The sequence below is a fragment of the Trichoplusia ni genome, chromosome 2, assembly GCF_003590095.1.
Source record: "Trichoplusia ni isolate ovarian cell line Hi5 chromosome 2, tn1, whole genome shotgun sequence".
Lineage (NCBI taxonomy): Eukaryota > Metazoa > Arthropoda > Insecta > Lepidoptera > Noctuidae > Trichoplusia > Trichoplusia ni.
In genome coordinates, this window is record NC_039479.1 from 10557001 (window position 1) to 10576507 (window position 19507).

At 36.3% G+C, this 19507-nt stretch overlaps 1 protein-coding gene across 1 annotated transcript in view; it reads left to right on the top strand.

Moving 5' to 3' along the window:
• The first annotated feature begins 6602 nt into the window (after nt 1-6602).
• Nucleotides 6603-19507, top strand: part of LOC113501633 (zinc finger protein jing) — a 132825-nt gene continuing 119920 nt past the window's right edge. Inside the window, exon 1 of the mRNA XM_026882809.1 lies at nt 6603-6986. Within this exon, the coding sequence (XP_026738610.1) occupies nt 6631-6986 (356 nt within the window). The 5' untranslated portion in view covers nt 6603-6630. The remainder of the gene's footprint in view (nt 6987-19507) is intronic.

The window sequence follows — 19507 nt, forward strand, 5'->3', positions numbered from 1 at the left end:
CATGCCAGGCCAGGTACTAAGTCTCTATTCAAAAGATTAAGTTGTTTTTTCATAGGTTCTCAAAAATACTAAGTAGGATAGGTAGGTAGTTAGAAGTAAAATTAAATTTAAGAAAAATGTTATCTCAAATTGATAATGATCGACATATTACAAACTTGTAATATAAACAACAATAAGCTATCTGCAAAGGACTAGAAACTTTAAAATTACCAACATTACGACATCACTTTCGGACAGAAGGAAAGGACGAACCGTGGGAAAGAGATAGCAACATTGGGGTGGATTTGTATCAATTGTTCCATAGATTTAAGGGAAAATGTGCCGTGTCTCTGCCTTCTAAAGATTTAATTAGCAATGGATTGAATAAATAAACACGTTGTATTTCAAGCCAATCAGGTAAATGGTTTTGATAGGCCGTTGTATTAGCTAATGTTTAACGTTTGCGAATAGGTAACCTACCTAAACTGCCAGCTGGTTGGAATCTTGTGAAATAAGTTTTTCTGTTGTGTAATATAGTTTTATTTATTATGTCAAGTCACAAAGTTTTTTGTTATTGCTTCATTTGTCTCAACTTTAACAAGTTCAAATTAAAAACTTTGAAAAGGGTAAGCTATTAGGGAGTTAATGAACATTTTTTTTTATATTATTTAAGTTTATCTATGGTATTTGTTTAGCAATATGAAATTGAACGACGTACTGCAAGTATAAGGCCGGGCTAGGGTCATACACTCATATCAGTCAAGGTCAAGTTTGAAATGACGATAAGAAGTGATAATAATGTAAAACAAAACAAACCTTTCAAAAGTATTTCTAATCTACAAATGTAGGTAATAAAGTAAATGCAATTAATTAAGGCTAAGTCCTATTATTTTATGAGCATGTTGCTAGTTTAGATTAAAATATTGACTGAGTGTGAGTTTCTGTTGAGAATTTCGTGTAGTTTTCTGTGACCGTCACCTTGAGTGACCCAAAAGGATAATACACTATACAGCTAATTGTATTTACCATATAGGTACATAATAACTTAAATTAAACGTCAAAAAAATAAGTAAGTAGTAGAAGTACATAGTCTTATGCGGAACAAGCAATGATAATTTATATTAATTGAACCAGGATATATGTATTTTACGAAAATTCAGGCAGAATTACAAAAACCTGCGACTATCTTTTTTATTACTTCAGCCATTTTGGCTTTACCTTAGTCTTTATAGACATTTTTAGTAAATTGGATTTAATGAGGATTTTCGTTTTATTAACGAAAGAGTTCGTTTGAGTTTCGTTTTATTAATGAGAGTTTGCGTCGCACACGCGTTGCGTACGGACGCGCGACCGCCTCCGTGCGCTATCAAAAATGTCGACGGTGGTAAAGTGTAATAACTGCAATGTTGTTATTAATGAAGTCCTTGCATTTATTTGCAACAAGATTGATGTGATGGATGAAGAGAGCATTAGTCGAATATGTATTAGTGCATTCTCGGAATACGAAGTGAAAAATGCAAAAGATTTGCTATACGAGTCAATTTCGACAACAAGGCGCAAAAAGACAAGAAAACGTGATGGTAAAACTCTCCGTGAGATTGATGATATTATTTGTTTGCTCAAAGAAACGGATCCCGAAGAAATACCAATTTTTGTGGCACGGGATTTGCAAAAGTTGCCACCAGTACTGTTCGACCACGTAGATGTTACGCGGCTTCTCAAAGACTTATTAAAAATGCAAGGTGATATTAAGCAAATCAAGGAACAATATGTGACTGTGGAACAGATACAACCGTTGAAATCTGAGTTTGAATTATTAAAAAACGAGGTAACAGCAACGAGAACATCAATTTATGTTGAGGGTAGTAAGAATACATCATCCCAGCAGAACATCGAGACCGCGGATATTACGATTGTGAATCATGAAGAGGGTAAAAAATGTAAACAACGAAATATGCGCGGGAATCGGGCGTTGCACCCACCTCAGCCGAGCAGCGCGAGCGCGTCGGCCGTGGCGTCGGCGTACATGAGACCCGAAGATATGCCGAACAAACACGATCGCGAGACGAACGCGCCCGCTATGCAATTTGTCGTCCCCGAGTCTCAAGATAAAACGGCTCAGAGTCACGAACCCAACCCGAACATACACGAGCGGCAGCCGAGCGCGTCGCAAGTCGCAGCGGGACCTCAAGGTCAAGCGTCGAACTGTAACGCGGTGAAGCCGAAAATTCACGAGCGAGAGCCGAACCGAGCCGAGCAGGAGTCGCATGGACATACGGTCGCGATGAATGTACAATTGCATCAGAAATCATTTGCCGATGTTGCACAAGACGGAACATGGAAATCTAAAACTGTGCCTGAAGAATGGATACAGGTACAGAGAAAAAGATACCGGAATAGATTTGTGGGGAACAGAGGAAAAGCAATTGTTACGCCGGATTCTAATTTCAAGGCGGCAGAAATAAAAATTCCGATATATATTTATAATGTTGCGAAGGCTGTAACCGTGTGTAGCATAACCGAGTATATTCAAAATAAGGCGAATATTGAAGTTACCATGGAAAAAATGAATATGACAGTTGCAAAAGATTATGATTCATACAAAATATTTATACCTAGAAATAAATTGGACATTTTTATGGAACATGATTTTTGGCCGGAGGGTATAGCTTTTCGTCGTTTTGTAGATTTTAAATGGCGAACAAATGGCAGACATAACAAATTGAATTTAAACTTAAATAATCATAATGAATGTAGCCAAGTTAATTAGTTTTAATTGTAAAGGAGTGAGCCGCTCGAAAGAATGTGTCAGGCGAATTTGTAACTCAGCGGATGTCATAGCCTTGCAAGAGACTTGGCTCCTACCGCATGATATCCCTTGCTTGGGTAGTATAGACGACAGTTTTGCATACACCGGCAAGTCAGCAGTGGATACTTCGGCCGGTATACTGAGAGGCAGGCCATATGGGGGTGTGGCTTTACTTTGGAAGAAGGACGTGTTCCCAATAGCCACAGTCATCGAGTGTACCAGTGTGCGTTTATGTGCGGTGAAATTAGGCATAAATAATCGCTCTTTACTAGTATTTTCTGTATACATGCCTACAAACTCTATTGATAATTTATTAGAATTCACCGAAACTTTGTGCGAAATTAATGCAATTATCGAAAACAACAGTGTAGAGTCAGTGTACATGTTGGGGGACTTTAATGCCCACCCGGGTGAGCTATTTTATAATGAACTAAGTAGTTTTTGCATTGAACAGAGGTGGTCATGCGCGGATATAGAACTATTGCCACCAGAGTCGTATACGTTTGTCAGCGACGCGCACGGTTCGCGAAGATGGCTCGACCACTGCGTGCTGACGAGTGCCGCGCGGCTCTCTGTGTTAAATATTTCAATTTTGTATGATATTTATTGGTCAGACCATTACCCTGTCCTTATGGAGTGCAATTTAGATTTAGTTAAAGCCAAAGTTGTTTCAATTAGTTATAGTAAAAACAAGGTTATATGGGGAGACAGGGACAGTAGTCAAATTAAGAAATATATTAATATATGTAACTCACAGCTTAAGTTTATTGATTTTCCTGAGCAATGTAGTGAATGTGCAGATAGATTTTGTGATAACGTTAACCATAGAGTAATATTAGATAAAATGTACAATGATTTAGTTACAGTATTGACAGAAGCTTCAAAAGCGAGTAAACAATGTTGTAAAATACACAAGCGTAAAAAGTATGTCACAGGATGGAACAAACATGTCAGAGATAGTCACGTTATTGCCAGGCGTTGTTACATAGATTGGTTAGCTAGTGGGAAACCGACTTCGGGAGAAAAATATAATGATATGTGTAATTCTAGAATTATATTTAAACAGAAATTAAAATGGTGTCAAAATAATGAACAACAGATTAAAATGGATAAAATTGCAGATCAACATAACAAGAAAGATTTTAAAAATTTTTGGAAGAATACAAATAGCTTAAATCCGAAGCCTGGCCATCCCGTGAGTGTTTCTGGCATTCATGAACCAACTGAAATAGCTGAAGCGTTTCGTCTTCAGTTAAAGATAGACTCCTTGTCTCCTACAGACACTCACAAGGACGTAAAGAGATGTAAAAGTGCGGAGTCGGATGTCGCTGTCAGGTTCACTAATAAGCAGGTGAAGAATGTTATCCGAGGTATGGTCAAAGGCAAGTCACCAGGTCATGATGGTCTAAGTATAGAACATCTAAAGTACGCAGGAGCTCATTTACCGCGGATTTTAACAATGTTTTTTAATCTCTGTATTAGCCATTCATACCTACCAGATCGGTTAATGCATACAGTTGTAATTCCCATAATTAAAAACAGGAGTGGAGATGCCTCGGATATATCAAATTACAGGCCGATATCTTTAGCCACAATAGTGGCCAAAGTATTGGACAGTCTGCTTGACCAGCACTTGAATAAACATATCAACCTCCACGACCAACAATTTGGCTTCCGGACAGGTTTGTCAACAGAGAGTGCTATCATGTGCCTCAAGGAGACTGTTCAGTACTACGTGACCAGAAAGACGCCGGTGTATGCTTGCTTTTTGGACCTGTCAAGGGCGTTCGACCTCGTTTCTTACAGAAAGTTATGGGAAAAGTTGGAAGATGAAACGTCTTGTAACCAGGAGGTTGTGTCCTTATTGAAACATTGGTACAACAATCAGACTAATGTAGTGAAATGGGCTGGGGCGTCATCAGCAGTGTACAGGTTGAATTGTGGAGTGAGACAGGGTGGCCTGACCTCACCCAGACTCTTCAACCTGTATATGAACGGACTTATTGGTGAGCTCAACAGTACCGGCGTCGGATGTCACATAGACGGTGTTTGTGTTAACAACATAAGCTACGCAGACGACATGGTACTGTTGAGCCCTTCAATGGCAGCGTTAAAAAAGTTAGTTAGAATATGTGAAGTGTATGCGGAGGCTCATGGACTGAAATACAATTCGAGAAAGAGTGAGATTATGATATTTAAGGCTAGCAACAAAAGTTATGCAACAGTTCCTGTCACCTTAAGTGGTAGCGAGTTGAAGCAAGTCTCGAATTTCAAGTATCTCGGTCACTGGGTCTCCGAGGACTTGAAGGATGATAAAGACTTGGAGAGGGAACGTAGGGCGCTGGCGGTCAGAAGCAATATGTTGGCCCGCAGGTTTCGGCGATGCAGTGATTCGGTAAAAGTGACTTTGTTTAAAGCCTATTGCCAGTCATTGTATACGTGTTCTCTGTGGGTAAACTATACGCGGATGACGTATAACGCCCTGCGTGTACAATACAACAATACATTTAGGACGCTGCTCAGGTTGCCGCGGTTCTGCAGTGCCTCGGGCATGTTTGCTGACGCGCACACTGATGGTTTTAATGCCATCATCAGAAAACGCAGTGCTTCACTTCTTCACCGAGTGCGGACTAGCACCAATAGCGTCCTAAACGTATTGACTGATAGGTGGGACTCTCAGTTGCTAAGACACTGGTTAAGCCTTCACACTGTGTTGTAATTTGTATTTTATTTTATTTCTTTGATGTTTTGTGTTACCTACTTTTTATATGGACCTGGTCTGAAATAAAGATTTATTATTATTATTATTATTTCCTTTATTTCATTAAAATACATATAAATTACATTTTTAAATATAATATAAAAACAACATACATTTAAAAATATAAAAAATAGTGTCCAACCGGCAACGGGTACAGGGCCCAAGCTGCCGGTGGTCAGGGCTCCAGAGAGAGGAACCTCCTCACGATGCGCGCCGTGTCCAGAAGTACCGCTTTCTGAATCAAACCCTTGACCCAGACGCCCAACGAGAGCCTCCGAAGATGTTGATCGAGGCTCTTGGCTATTAAGCCATTGGCACTTACGACTATCGGGACAATGATTGCCGAGTCCACCTCCCACAAGTCGACAACCTCGTGAGCTAAATCCAAATATTTCAATTGTTTTTCTTTTTCTGCTTTCACGAGGTTCTCGTCATGGGGGATAGTGATATCAACAATCATTGTCCGACGCTCTGATCGATCGATCACCACACCACAGGATATTATTATTATTATTATTATCCCTAATATATTCAAATGATTAAAACATTTTTGATTATTTGAAATTAAGCCAGTTTATGGCCGATATGCAATATTTCGTTGCACCACAACGAAATCACACACATCAAAAGTGTGTAATCGGAAATTATGATAATGTTCGAAATGCTAGAGGGTGGAACGTGTCATTAATTTGAATGCACTTGTTAGCGTAGGACGAGCGTGTGCTCGTGAGCTCGTGTGCTCGCAGCGTGGAGCGGCGGCGCTGCCGCGCTGTGCGCGCTCGTGTGTGCACCGTCATTACGCTGCATTATTTGTTACGTTAGGGCTGGGATGGGCCTGTCCCTATCGCCGCCGAGTCCTACGCCATCCTACGCTCCCTTCTCGACGGGTATTTGAATAGGCTCGCGAGTTGCGTAACGCGCGGCCAATGACAGAGCCCCTGCACATGCACGGGGCGGAGTCGTTACGTCACCGCGGTCTGCCCCCGCGGCCGCGCAGCCGCCGTGACGTCACACCGCCCCTCGCGCCGCGCCCCGCGCATAATGCGCGCGATACCAGCGCCCATGCTGTCCGTGGCGTCGCATGGAAACTTGCGACAAAACACTCGTGCGCTCAAAGATGGCGGATGGGTCGCCCGAGGACCGCGCCGGCCCGAAACAAGTGAACGATTTAACTTTTTCCGCGCCCGATATTGGACTTGGTGACACAAAAAAGTGCAGTGACGAACCATTTGACGGCGATAGTGTAAAGTTATCGTTCTACAGGGAACTTGAAACGAGTGAATCGTGTGAGAAAAGTTATACGCGCGGCGTGGCTGCTAATCGCGCGGCGGTCGACGGCACGTATTCCCGAAAATCGTCTCATGCGAGCACCGTGGACAGCGACGACCGAAAGAAGAGATGCCTGGACAGATACGACAGCTCCGAATCTTCTGACAGGTTAGTGATTATAAATTTAAGTTAGCAATACGAGCGCCATGCTTCTGTTTGTAAGTTTGTTTGCGGCGCGATGTTCTGAGAGTCAATGCTCCAGTGACCGGAGGCTGTTTGATTTCGATGTCATGGCCATTGTTAAAAACTTTGGATGTTGCTAAGCGGCTTGAATTCGGTTGAACGCCCTCGGAATAGAATGCTGGGCCGCGGTACCGCGACGAGACGTATTACCATTTGAATTGTAGACACATAAAAAAACAGTCTCGTAAGTCGTTTAGACGATCATAACGGTGCTATTACGACAGAACATGATACTTAACAGATAACATCTCTATTACATACTTTCAATATTATCTAATTGGTTCTAGATCGTAACATTCTTACTATATTGCTCGTTAGCTGCCAAAAATAATAACCTTGGCTTTTAATTAGCATCAAGCTAACGGTAAAAGTCGTTTAACATCTTATTTTCAACTTTTTCCTTCCTTTCCTTCTTTTTCATTGCCTTCCATAGACCTGTATTATTTTTTCATAATTCTGCATGAAGGTAGGTATATGAAATCAAATCGAAACTAAATCGATCCTCTAAGTTTACATCTAGTTTTATGACTTAGTTTATGCCTTCTTTATCTCTGTATGAGTGGAACATATTACTTCATCTTGATGCTATAAGTACCACTCAAAGTACCTATATACATTAGTTATAATAAATATTATTTGATCAAGTGCCTAAGTCATATTTTAAATTACATGCATGCCATCATTACACTGATGAAGGAGTTATTACTAAAATATAGGAATTTATAACTTAATAATAATAAACAAGACTTGTTTACTTATTAAACAACTTGCTTAACTGACATAATAAATTGAGCAAGGTGTAACCTATTGTCCTAACTTTGACAATGATTTCAAAATAAAGTTCACAGAAATTTGTTTTCAACTTTCTTTCATAACCAGCTTCTTTTGGCCTTAGTTAAGAAATTCTTATTTACCTACTTACCCGTTCATTAATAAGTTTGGTCCTACATCATTTCTAATAGATTATAGATACTTATAGAATACTCTACTTGATTGCAATATTTAAATCAGTTGCATGGTTTGACTTCTATTGTTAGATAATATAGTGAGAATTTTGTCAATCTTAAAATAAAAAAGTTTCACTAGTTGCAAGGGTTACACCCTTCCAGTTCCACTAAGAAATTACAGTATAAGATGTTGTAGTTTCTCCGGTAATTATTATAACAAATTAGAAAAAGTATTTATTATTTTAAAATTACAAAGCCCTCAGCATTAACCTAGTACCTTAGATTAGTAAAATTCTTTAACAATTTATAATACAAAAAAAGATTACAAATAAAATAACACAAGATTGTATTGAACTTGACTCTGTTTTAATATCAAGGTAAACTTTGGTCATTATCACGCTATGACGTAAATTTCACACAAGATATGATAAAAAATAATCTCTTTTGTCTTTGAGTTTAGATGGTATCATGTAGGTACTTACTCTGATTGTGTGCTATCTACTCACTAATAATAAATGTGCAATAGTTTTGTACTTTACATCATTTTTGTAGTTCGAATGATATCTCTCCCTCAATAATTTAATAAGACACATTTAAAAATTATTTTATTGAGTAAATCTTAAATTAGAATACAGTTTACTGATTTACCAACAGTTTATTGATTTATTCTTAATTATTAGTGAAGTTTTCAGTAAAGCATGCTTTCCATTTTAGTTTTATAAAAACTGTTTTACAATAATGATAAAATTATGTGACATTTCAATCTTTGTTTGAAAGATATGTTGAAAAAGTGCTCTATAATAGATGTTCCATATGACTCCATACTTTCCAAATTATCCCAGTTTACTGTATTACATAACTCTGTCATGCGATTGATAATTTATAAGGTTAATTAATAAGGGTAATTAATAAGGTTAGACAACATACCTTAATTTACCCCTAATCATAAAAGATAAGGATAACATGAATCATAAGAGAAATATTATAACCAGTATGTGATAACGTTCTGCAGTGTATTATGACTGACTACGCTATTTTAATTTAGTTGTATGACTTAGGGGAATAGAAAAGCATTTAGCATAGGTACATATTAGATTCAGACAATACAACAATTAAAACTTGGCATGAAGTGTATTTTTTGTTTTGGTGAATAATTTAAAATGGTGCAACATTAAAATTTATTGCACTATTATTTGTTTGTTTTTTTTTATAGTAGTGTTGAAATTGATAGCTTTTTGTTTATTATAGTTAACAGCACATAAGCATTTATTGTGTGTTTTAAAATTTTTATGTACATAGAATTCTGATTTCTAATTATTTTTTATATTAATTATGGTCTTTTTACCATTTATTTTATGTAATTATATGCCTTTGTGTAAATTTAACAAAAACATCCCTATTATAATTTACAATTATTTATATAATATTTTGAATAAAATTACAGTATAGTAATGAATCTAACACAATACAGTTAAATTTACGTAAAGCTACATAATTTGTCTACAGTGCCGATTTAGTAGGCGCAGTTTGATACCACGTTTAGATAGCGTCAGTTAAGTGGGTGATATGTGGGTCACCTATTACTCTGATAACGAAGGCTGGCGACGTGTAATGTACGAATTTAGGTGTGGTTGGGCGGGCCATAGTACTTGTATCTACAAATACATGCGCGTATACAGTTATTGTTTTGTAATTGTAGATTGGTTTTCTCCTACGCTTTGTTGATATGTTGAGATTTTTGATACGTGTATATACGTAAATGCTATATTTGTTATAAGCTATAAATATAGACAATGGAAAACCATTTCTTTTATTAAAACATTGTTGGATTAATAAGAATTCTACCCACATTTTTTTCGCCATCTGTAAATAATTATTTTGCGGATTTGCAAATGAACGAGATACCCTACTCTAGTACGTTTTGTTCGTAACACTACCTGCATTAGTGTTGTCTTGTTAGGTGTATAATTTGAACCTCAAAATAGTATTAGCTAATCCAAGTATCAATTAATATCTATTTTCTCTCATCCACAAAGTACTATTTGTCGAATATTTCCGCATTCGTGTGTGGTGGGCTTTATCTGTTCATTGTAATGTAATTTAAGTAGGTATAGAATTGGTACTGATGAAAGGTTATTGTCGTTCTTGTTAGTTGATAGGCGCATGATTGTAACGTGTCTCTTGCTCTATGTTTTATACCAATCTAACTATTTCAAATTCAATTTAGTTTTCAAGACCTGCTTAAAGGACTTTGAATCTTATTCAAATCAACTTCAAAAAGAAAGACTCAGAAGGAGGTTTTTATATCGTCAGTTTTTTTTTATGTAACCTCAGAACTTCAGACTGGGGGAACGGATTTGATTGATTATTTTTGTATTTAACACGAAATAGCTGTAAATTTGTACTAAGAAGTTTTTCTCGGTAATTTTTATTTGAAGTCGGTTGTACTTTATTGTTCTTAAAAATATTATTTTAGCTAGATATAGATAGTGTCGTTTTACTGAACGTTTATTTGTGTATATTTTGCTATTGATTTCGAGTGTTTTTAGTTCCGTACGGTATCGGGCTAGTGGTAACTTAAACTTCATACTGAAGTGCTTTCAACTCGAGCGTTTCCAACATAGACACTGGGCACTTGCAAACCACTTCTCAAGCTCTCACTACATGGTGTAACTTTACTGTTAAACTATCTTTAAGTATTTTCAAGTAATGTTTTTATTCGTGCAGCTGATTGCTGTAGAATGTGATAAAGTGGCTTCCTAATGACTTGAATAAATACATTTACTACTTACTTATGTTGATGTCAGCTGTCATTGCTCCCGAGTCCGAAAATGATTCTTTCTCATTGACGAATTAGACAATTTCCTGTTAAATAATCAAATAATAATTACATTTCATTTCCGTAACGTATTAAGACTACTGAGAATAATGCAGTTTTATGATAATAAGCACGATCTGATGTCACAAAAAATGTAAATTTTAATGTATACTAGTGTAATTAGCTTCGGCCGTTCTAATAATTAAATAAACAAATACTTATTTTTCGTGAAAGCCTAATAATTTTAGTCTTCTTTAATCCAATCAGACAAAAATATATACCCTAGATACAAAAAGTATGTCGTAACTTCGCAATAATATTACTATAACACATACAATATAATAAGTGTAATCACAGCGCTACAGTATTTGTTGATATACGTATTATCTGGGGTTGCTGAACTGAGATGCACCTAGTTGTATAACACCCACTTTGTGTCATTGTGCTTATTGATAACTCCAATTGAGATATTACGTTGTAGAGAACTTTGGATGTAGGTATATCGGGCATGACGCTCGAAACATACAGGAGAATATTACGCGGCTGTCTCTTGGGTATTAGCAGGCTTTGACCGGTTTTGATTTTATCGGTATTTGTGTATAAATAAGGTTCACTAGCAAAGCTAAATTATGTAACTATTTATAGATTGTTGTATCGAATTTATACTTTTTTTCCATAAGTAGATTAATATTGGCAATATTTCAAATTATAATTAAAAATGTTTATAAAACTTACAGGTGTTTTAAAAAATAGCATTATAATATATGCTGACGGTTATCAGATTAAAAATGGTACTGATGCAACAAAGTGAAATATATTTTCCTTGGATGTAATAAGTAGACCAAAGGTTAGAAAATTCTCAACAGTAACCGATTCTACATATCATACAATATTGCTGAAAACCAGTCCTATCGTAAATCAATTGATAAAACTTTATCTAGGGTTCAATAAAATCGATAACAACGAATCGAACGGTTATCGCGTCATCCCCATGTAACTGTTTTATGGAGTTATGTTGTAATTGTAACATGGTAACCGTAATCTCGTGATAAAGGGCCTGCTAATGTGATACCTGTCTTGGTTTTCCCATAAACTAGTTATATGTACTTATATTATCCCATGACATATTTAAGTATACGAACATTTTATGTACCTAATTCTTTTATTACATATAATTATTGTTTTATTTGGTGTAAAATGAATTATGTACTCAAATATACAAGGTTCACTTTCAAGGCGCTTCGTCACAATGAGAGATAATAAACTTTAAAATTTCGAACTGCAATAATGCATTTCAATACCTTCAAGTGGTTTAGATGCAATTTGTGCAATGCCAGATATCAGCAATATGTTGGCAATAAATCTCTATTGAAACCAGGTATCATGCCAGAAACAATTGAAATTCACGTACATAAATAATTATAAATAATGTGATTCTGACGCGTCATGGAGTCATTCTTGTTGTTACCAAAACGCCTTGAAGTCAAGAAAAGCAGTTTACTTTACATACCAAATATTCTGTATTCTGTAATGTTCATGGCGATTTATGGATTATGTGTCTATAAAACGGTGTATAAGCCATCCAAATTGTTTGCAAAGAATAAACTTCTAATTTAAGAAGGCATTATAAAATTCAAAACGAATTGCCTAGTATTAAATTCGCTTTGTTTTAACTGCCGAACTGGCGCGAAAGTTTTAAGAAGTGACGTGGAAGCGCCTTAGAAAATGAACAAAGTTTGTTGCCGGTCGGTAGGTAGTAGGGCATTCACGCGAGCCTAAGCCACAAAGGGTGAGCTATAAAATAAAAAGTTAGGAGTTCTAACCGGGCGTGCCGGGGGACAGCGAACGGGTTCCCGGGCGCACAATGGTATGTTACTGTTTACGAGTCGACTTTAAATGCCAGCCTCTATAAGACCCTAGATATTTTCTACGACGCATAAAAGTAATATACAATTTAAATGTGAAGAAAGTGTAGAACACACCTGTCTTAGTCATCCAGTTGTTTCTTTGTTAGCGCAGCAAATTTGTATTCAATGGAAACTTTAAAATTTAAAGTGACAGTATTGAAGTTCAGCTTGCGCTTTTTAACTTATTTTAGAATAAAAAATGTACTTGAGAATAAATTATATGTAAATTGGGAACTTTCTAAATTCTGTACACAAACTTGTCTTACATAATACAGTCATTCTCTTTGCCACGTTTGCATTCAATTTATAGTGTAAATATTAATAAAATCAGCTGTTTTTCACCATCGAATCAGCTGGGTATAAACCCTTATAACATGTACTTACCCCAGTGCAGCGCGCGACCGGTTGGCCGCCCCCTGCGCGCTCCTTCCCCCCTGTCATTAGAAGCGTGCGCGGGCGCATTGGCCCTCGGCCGTTGCGCATGCTCCGACTTATGGGCTCAGAACGGTGGATGTGATTTGATTTGAATTTCGGAACAGTCCGCCTTTTAGTTTAAGACCTTGTAGAATGCAAGTAAAAACTTAACGATCAGAAAAGCATTGGAATTGGAAATTGCGTTTTAAAAAACGCAGCAACGATTTACGTTTATTGAAATAAGTAGAAGTAGGCTGTTTTTTTTGGAAAGAGTGTAAGTTTATATAAAAAAATGAGGTGATCAAGATTTTTTTGCAATACATAAAAGAGCTTTGCAGATTTTCCATCAACTGAAAAATGCTTCACTTGAATACGTTGCTTAAGGCAACTAAAAAGAACGACTAACCTCATAAGCATAAACGTGCTTTTATTGACGCTACATACTGAAAGTGAATGAGGGTAGACATAAATATTCCATAGCACTGTACCACACAAAGCCTTAGACCTCGTAAAGCTCAGTCTTCAATAGCAATCGTATGAAAAATGATTACGGCCGGAGATGATACGGAATTCCTGTCTTTGTGGTGATCAGAGCACAGACAAGTTTGTAATAAAGCGACACTGGTCCGGTCAGGTAGAAACTGAGTCATCAACGCCAACTCTGGTCGTTCAACTTTCATTATTGTTTATTTATATTTTTATTGTTCGGGGTTTGACGCGTGCCTATTAAACGCATCGCAATTCTTGTGACGTATGATGCATTTATATAATAATAATACGTTCAAACTGCAATAAGATCCAGATTCTTAGAAGAGCATAATGTGTACAACATAAAAGAAAATTAAAAATCTACCCTGGCAAAAAAAAAAATAGGAAATAACGCAGTCCATACATAGTAACACGCGAGAAGTAATAGAACAAATTCTTTATCTGATGACGTATGAATCTACAAAAACACGCTAATGAATGAATTGCGTAACTATGTAAATTATGTGTGACGTGAAATCATCTTAACGTCACACTATCATGCTGAAAAATTACTCAGCAAAAACGTATTTGTAATTTCTTACTCAATTTTCTTCTGACTGAAGTATTTTCCAAGTAATCACAAAGAATAAATTTTAAGTAATTTGAAAAAGTGCACAAACTTTACAAAGGATTTCAACTCAAAGCATTTCTACTTCTAGCGGAGTCAGTTCACGTAACTCTAGGCTTAGTGAACGTGGAATGTAAATAACCTTGGAAAATACCAACCTATCGGGTATTATCCGCATTTGTTTACTTTGAGATTGAAATATTGACGAGCACTTGTGCCTTAAAGGCAATTGTTTTTGCACTAGTAATTTTATCAGACTTTGGAACGACCATCTCTTTGTTCGAGCCTATGGACCGGCGATAACTTACATCGATATTATATTGATTAATGTTTCTATTGTAAGATCAAATAAGGCGATATGTCCTAAAACGGGAATTTTCTTAACGACACTATTTCTCCATTTCAAACTTAATTTAATCGACATGAACAAATTGTAGCTCCAAAGAAAATTGTTAATTAAAACAGGATAACTTCATCGCAAGTTTTTGTCTGTATCGCTTGCGGAAACCTCATTTGCACATATTTCATGGTATTTAATTGCGTGATTAATGAGTTTCAATTTATCAAACAGGGGAACGACATCCTTCCCATATAGAAATTCCAACAATTTATCATAGAATTAATACGTGCCTGAAAATAATTTATAGTTTACCAGAGTTTACCTCATTTAGTGATTGTGTTTTCCTGATGGTAAATAAAATTTAACTTTATGATGCATGAAAGTTTGATAAATTTTTGAATGAATCACCATATTATTGTCTGGTTTTCGTTTCACATACCATGTGTAATGTTTGTGTCTTCTTTGGTTGTCCGAGACCAACGGCAATCATGTCATTATTATAACATATTTCATTTTCAACAACTTGGCACAGGATTATTGCTGAATATGTTGTTTATATGACACATATAAATAAATTACTCAAGTAAATAGTTTATAAATACAAAAGATGTCATTGTTCAGTTAGTTGACCTAAAACAAGGTTAATTTGACAAACGGTTCTCTTTTTCTATTAGCAGTGAACTAAGAATGTATGTTATGGTTTTACACCCACATAGAGTATTTCTCATGTTACCCGTCATGAAGAATCAGTGCAGTCAAAAGGCATGTGATGTACAAACTGGTTTCCCGCTAATGCAATTATCGGTTGGTCCGTCGGGGCTGCTCTAAGTGACCGAACGATACGTGAAGACGTCGGGACCGTGTAACGTTTAAAATTAAAAAACCTTTTATGCTTGTGGTAGTATTCTTCCATAGACAAACTTGAAGAACAATAAAATTCATGTTGGTAGGTACATGAAGCCCACAGATACCGTTTAAGAATCTCTTTTCATATATCTTTATAAGTTTTATAGATAATGTAACTTTTAAGTCGCTCCAGAGAAACGACGTACAGAGGTACTCACTATTTAAACTATCTTAATATTTATTTTAGATGTATTTAACTGGAAACTACCATACTTATGGTTTTCCCTATGAAAATTAGCCATGTCAAGTGAATGTTTTTAATTCGTCATGTCAATAGTTTTGGTACTTTTGGTACCTGGTGTTGAAATTTAACAAGTAAAACTGTGAAATATTTAGATTATAATTATATTTTCTTAAAGCATTTTAGGAACTGAAAAAATTATTAAGTAAAACTTGTGGAACATCGACAAAAAGATTAACGAAGTTTGATTTCGTGTACTTCAAAGTTTAATAGCTGTCGATTTAGGACGGTCTACCTTGCTGGATTATACTTCAGTTTTTTGAGCATGTCGAATTCACATAGGTATAATTCGTACATCTTCTCGGAATCCGTAGCTGTCCTATCCTTTGTTTTATGTAAGGTCAATTAAAATTTGTTTTATTTTATTCTTGTCCCGCTATTATGTTTGCAATTATATTTCATATAAATATCGATGCCCGTTTAAAATATTGACGAGGTATTTTTCTTTAAACGCCCCAGTATGCAGCTGTCCCTTGCCACAGGAACACACCTGCTTTAGTTACTCAGTATCTTTCACCTTTGACATTTGACGAAAAATTTTATGCCGATCCGAATATTTATCGTCCTCATAAATACTTATCTGTAACTTATAACGTGTATCATTTTCGAGCCTTTGGGAGCTTCTTTATTACAGTTCACAAATGGTCACCGCCCACGCGTTCTGTAATTGACTCGTACACATGTCACGAACTACATTTTAATGGTCAACTATCTCTTTGTTTCGAAAGAATACGATAACAATCTTTCTCAGAAAAACTCCTACTAAGTCTTGTTCACATAGAATTTTGATTTGTATGTAATACGGATCTATGACAATTACAGCTATTAACATTTTAAACGCTGATCACGAAATATAAAATGGCTTGTGTAATTAGGGACTTCGCGGACGATTAAATGTGCTGGACCCTTTGTTATTATTTTAATTATAAACGTTTAGTCTACCAAATGTAACGCCTAAGGCGGCGCGTGCGCCGGTGCGTCATTCTTGCATCTTTAGACTGCGATTACTAGTTTGGTTTTTGTCTAGTTTTTATTTGAAGGACGGTCAAGGACGTCTCGTAAATTTAGCGAACGACTTTTTGTGTTATGCTATAATAACGTTAAAACTTGTCTTAACAGTTAAATGCATACTATAAATAATAGTAGTTTATTTTAATACACTAGATAATCTTAGCAAATTCTAGACAATACGAGACGTTTTTCACTATATATAGGTACATACGTATGGCGATAGCGATACCTTCTTCAGACTTCCAGACGATGAGCGACTGGAGGGATAACATATCCAGTTAAATACAAGCGTCTTCTTTCGGTAGATAACGGATTCCATGCAGTTTTTTTGTGATCCATAGAAATTAAACGTTTCTGTCAGGGATAATCTTTCCCCTAATTCATCGAAGAATAGAACACATTTTCCCTAAAAAACCCTTAAAAAACAGCTATTGATGGTAGCTCGATCTCGCAGCTACAATAGTTGTGTTTTTTCATCACTAAGGACACCGTGTGAAATCGTAGCGAAGCATTTCTCATTTCCTCAAATGGCTTCTAAACAAGAATTCCAACGCAAAAAAGCGTTATCTCGACCTGAGGAGTACTGCTCACGTAATACTACACGTATATCTATGCACATAAGCGTGAAGGCATTCGAGAGCCCTTCGTACGTATAGCTAAGTCAACAATTTATTGGACCCCATCTATCAAGACGGACGTCGTCGCATTGTCCAATTGCATTCCTTATATTTCGACAAACGATTTAGTAAGCAACAAATTCTCCGGCTGGCAGTAATTCCGATTAAATTCTCACTTAATTAAAAATGAAGATGTCTTAATATCTTTAGACACGATTATCTACACAAAATCTAATTAATGAACGAGATTATTCTATACTAAAGGAAATCTGTGTTTCTATCGAGTATTACAGAAAATAGTTTTCAACTTCGCGGTTAACGAACCGATAACTTCGGGATATAAGACGTTATTGAAATAAAGACCTACACTGAATAATGAATTAAGAAAAACTTACTATAAACCAATGAAACAAAATAACCATAGCATTAATCATTAAAGTAATTTTGTTTTTTCTTCAACACAACTTTACTAGCTTTTTAAGTAGATAAACATCTAGTAATTAAACTATCAAATCATTTAATGTATTAATACTAAGAATTTTTTTTTTTTTTTTTAAATAAATGCGGACAACATCACATACATTGTTCTGAACCCAAAGTAAGTTGCCAAGGCACTTGTGTTATGGAATTCAGATACAACGAAGGTACCACAAACACCCAGACCCGAGACAATGTAGAAAATGTGAATTTTTACATTGACCCGACCGGGGATCGAACCCGGGACCTCAGAGTTAGCGACACCTTGAAACCGGTGCGTACGCCACTCGACCACGGAGGTCGTCAGAACTTGAACTTGAAATTGATAACTTAGATGGTAAAAATACGCACGAAAAACAAAAACTTTTGTTTTGGAGTTGAATTTGTCTCAAGTAATTCAAAACGAGTTTGAAATAATCTAGGGGGAAAAAACCTTTTGTTGTTACTCGAATTTCCAATTTGGCTTAACAGCGGCGATCATGATAGATCTTTGTAACAGTCACCGACGCACACCTCGCGAATTTGTTTCCATGCTACGGCACAATATTAATTTGGCATTACATAGGTCTAATTTCGCGTGATATACTACGAGAATATTTGCCCCCAGGCCTCGGGGGTAAACACCAATTAATCCTGGCAACACGATACATTTCAAGGGAGAAGGGGGACTCTGATGGCAGATTGCTGCATAATCCCACTGCATTTCTACTGCTTCCGATGCAATCGGCCACGAGAGGGCGTTTACAAAGGGGAATCGTTCAATGGACATCACAGGGGCTAATATATTTTCTTTACTTCATTGTTTGTCTGGGAATCGATCAAATTGTACTTGAAACCTTACGGTTTAGGTCACATTCAGGAAATTTCATACTGGGAAAAGAAAAATAAATAGCAGGGAGTAGTTCGTTACGGAATAATGTTCCTTGAGACAAAACTAATATGATATTTATGTTGTGGTATAGTATTTCCAAAATTCACAGCTGATACAGAAACGGCCTTTTTTATAATAATTAAATTTATTTATATTTAGTGATGATGTATGAAAAAAAAAACCATGGGGTAAATTACCATTTAGAAATATCAAAGAGGGGTTGAGAGTGTGTTGGGTAGGAACCCCAAATATTTTTTCTATCGTTTCGAATGTCTAAACATTATTTAATTTTGCTTCTTCACGTTCATTGTCATTTATTCAGCTGACTTGACAGTTCGTAACCGAAGTGCTTTTTGGAGGCTCACAAATATCGAGCACTTTAACAGCGAGTCACGTCGGCCGACAAAGTTCTGTACTTACACAAAGTTTACGATTGCCATCTCGTCCCCCCTCGGCCCTCTCGAGACGCCACCGAAGGTATTTGTTAATTACCTCGAAACGCAACACCGTTAGACGTTAACATGAAACTACTAAATTAATTTCTTATCTCATATCTTTACATAGAGTAGGTATACCAAACTGACAGTTTTCGCATACAATTAGTGAACGCCGAAATAAATATTGGATTATAATAAACCAACAGAATGCTACATAAAATAAGTTCTTTTTTTACATTGTATGTTAGCGTGTCCGTGTGAAAAGTTTCGCTTATCTTTTATACTACCTTTACCTCCTTTTCGTTTTTTTGTTGAGGTTGGTAAGTCTGGCAACCGTGGTATTTTATTACTACGATTATTAGGG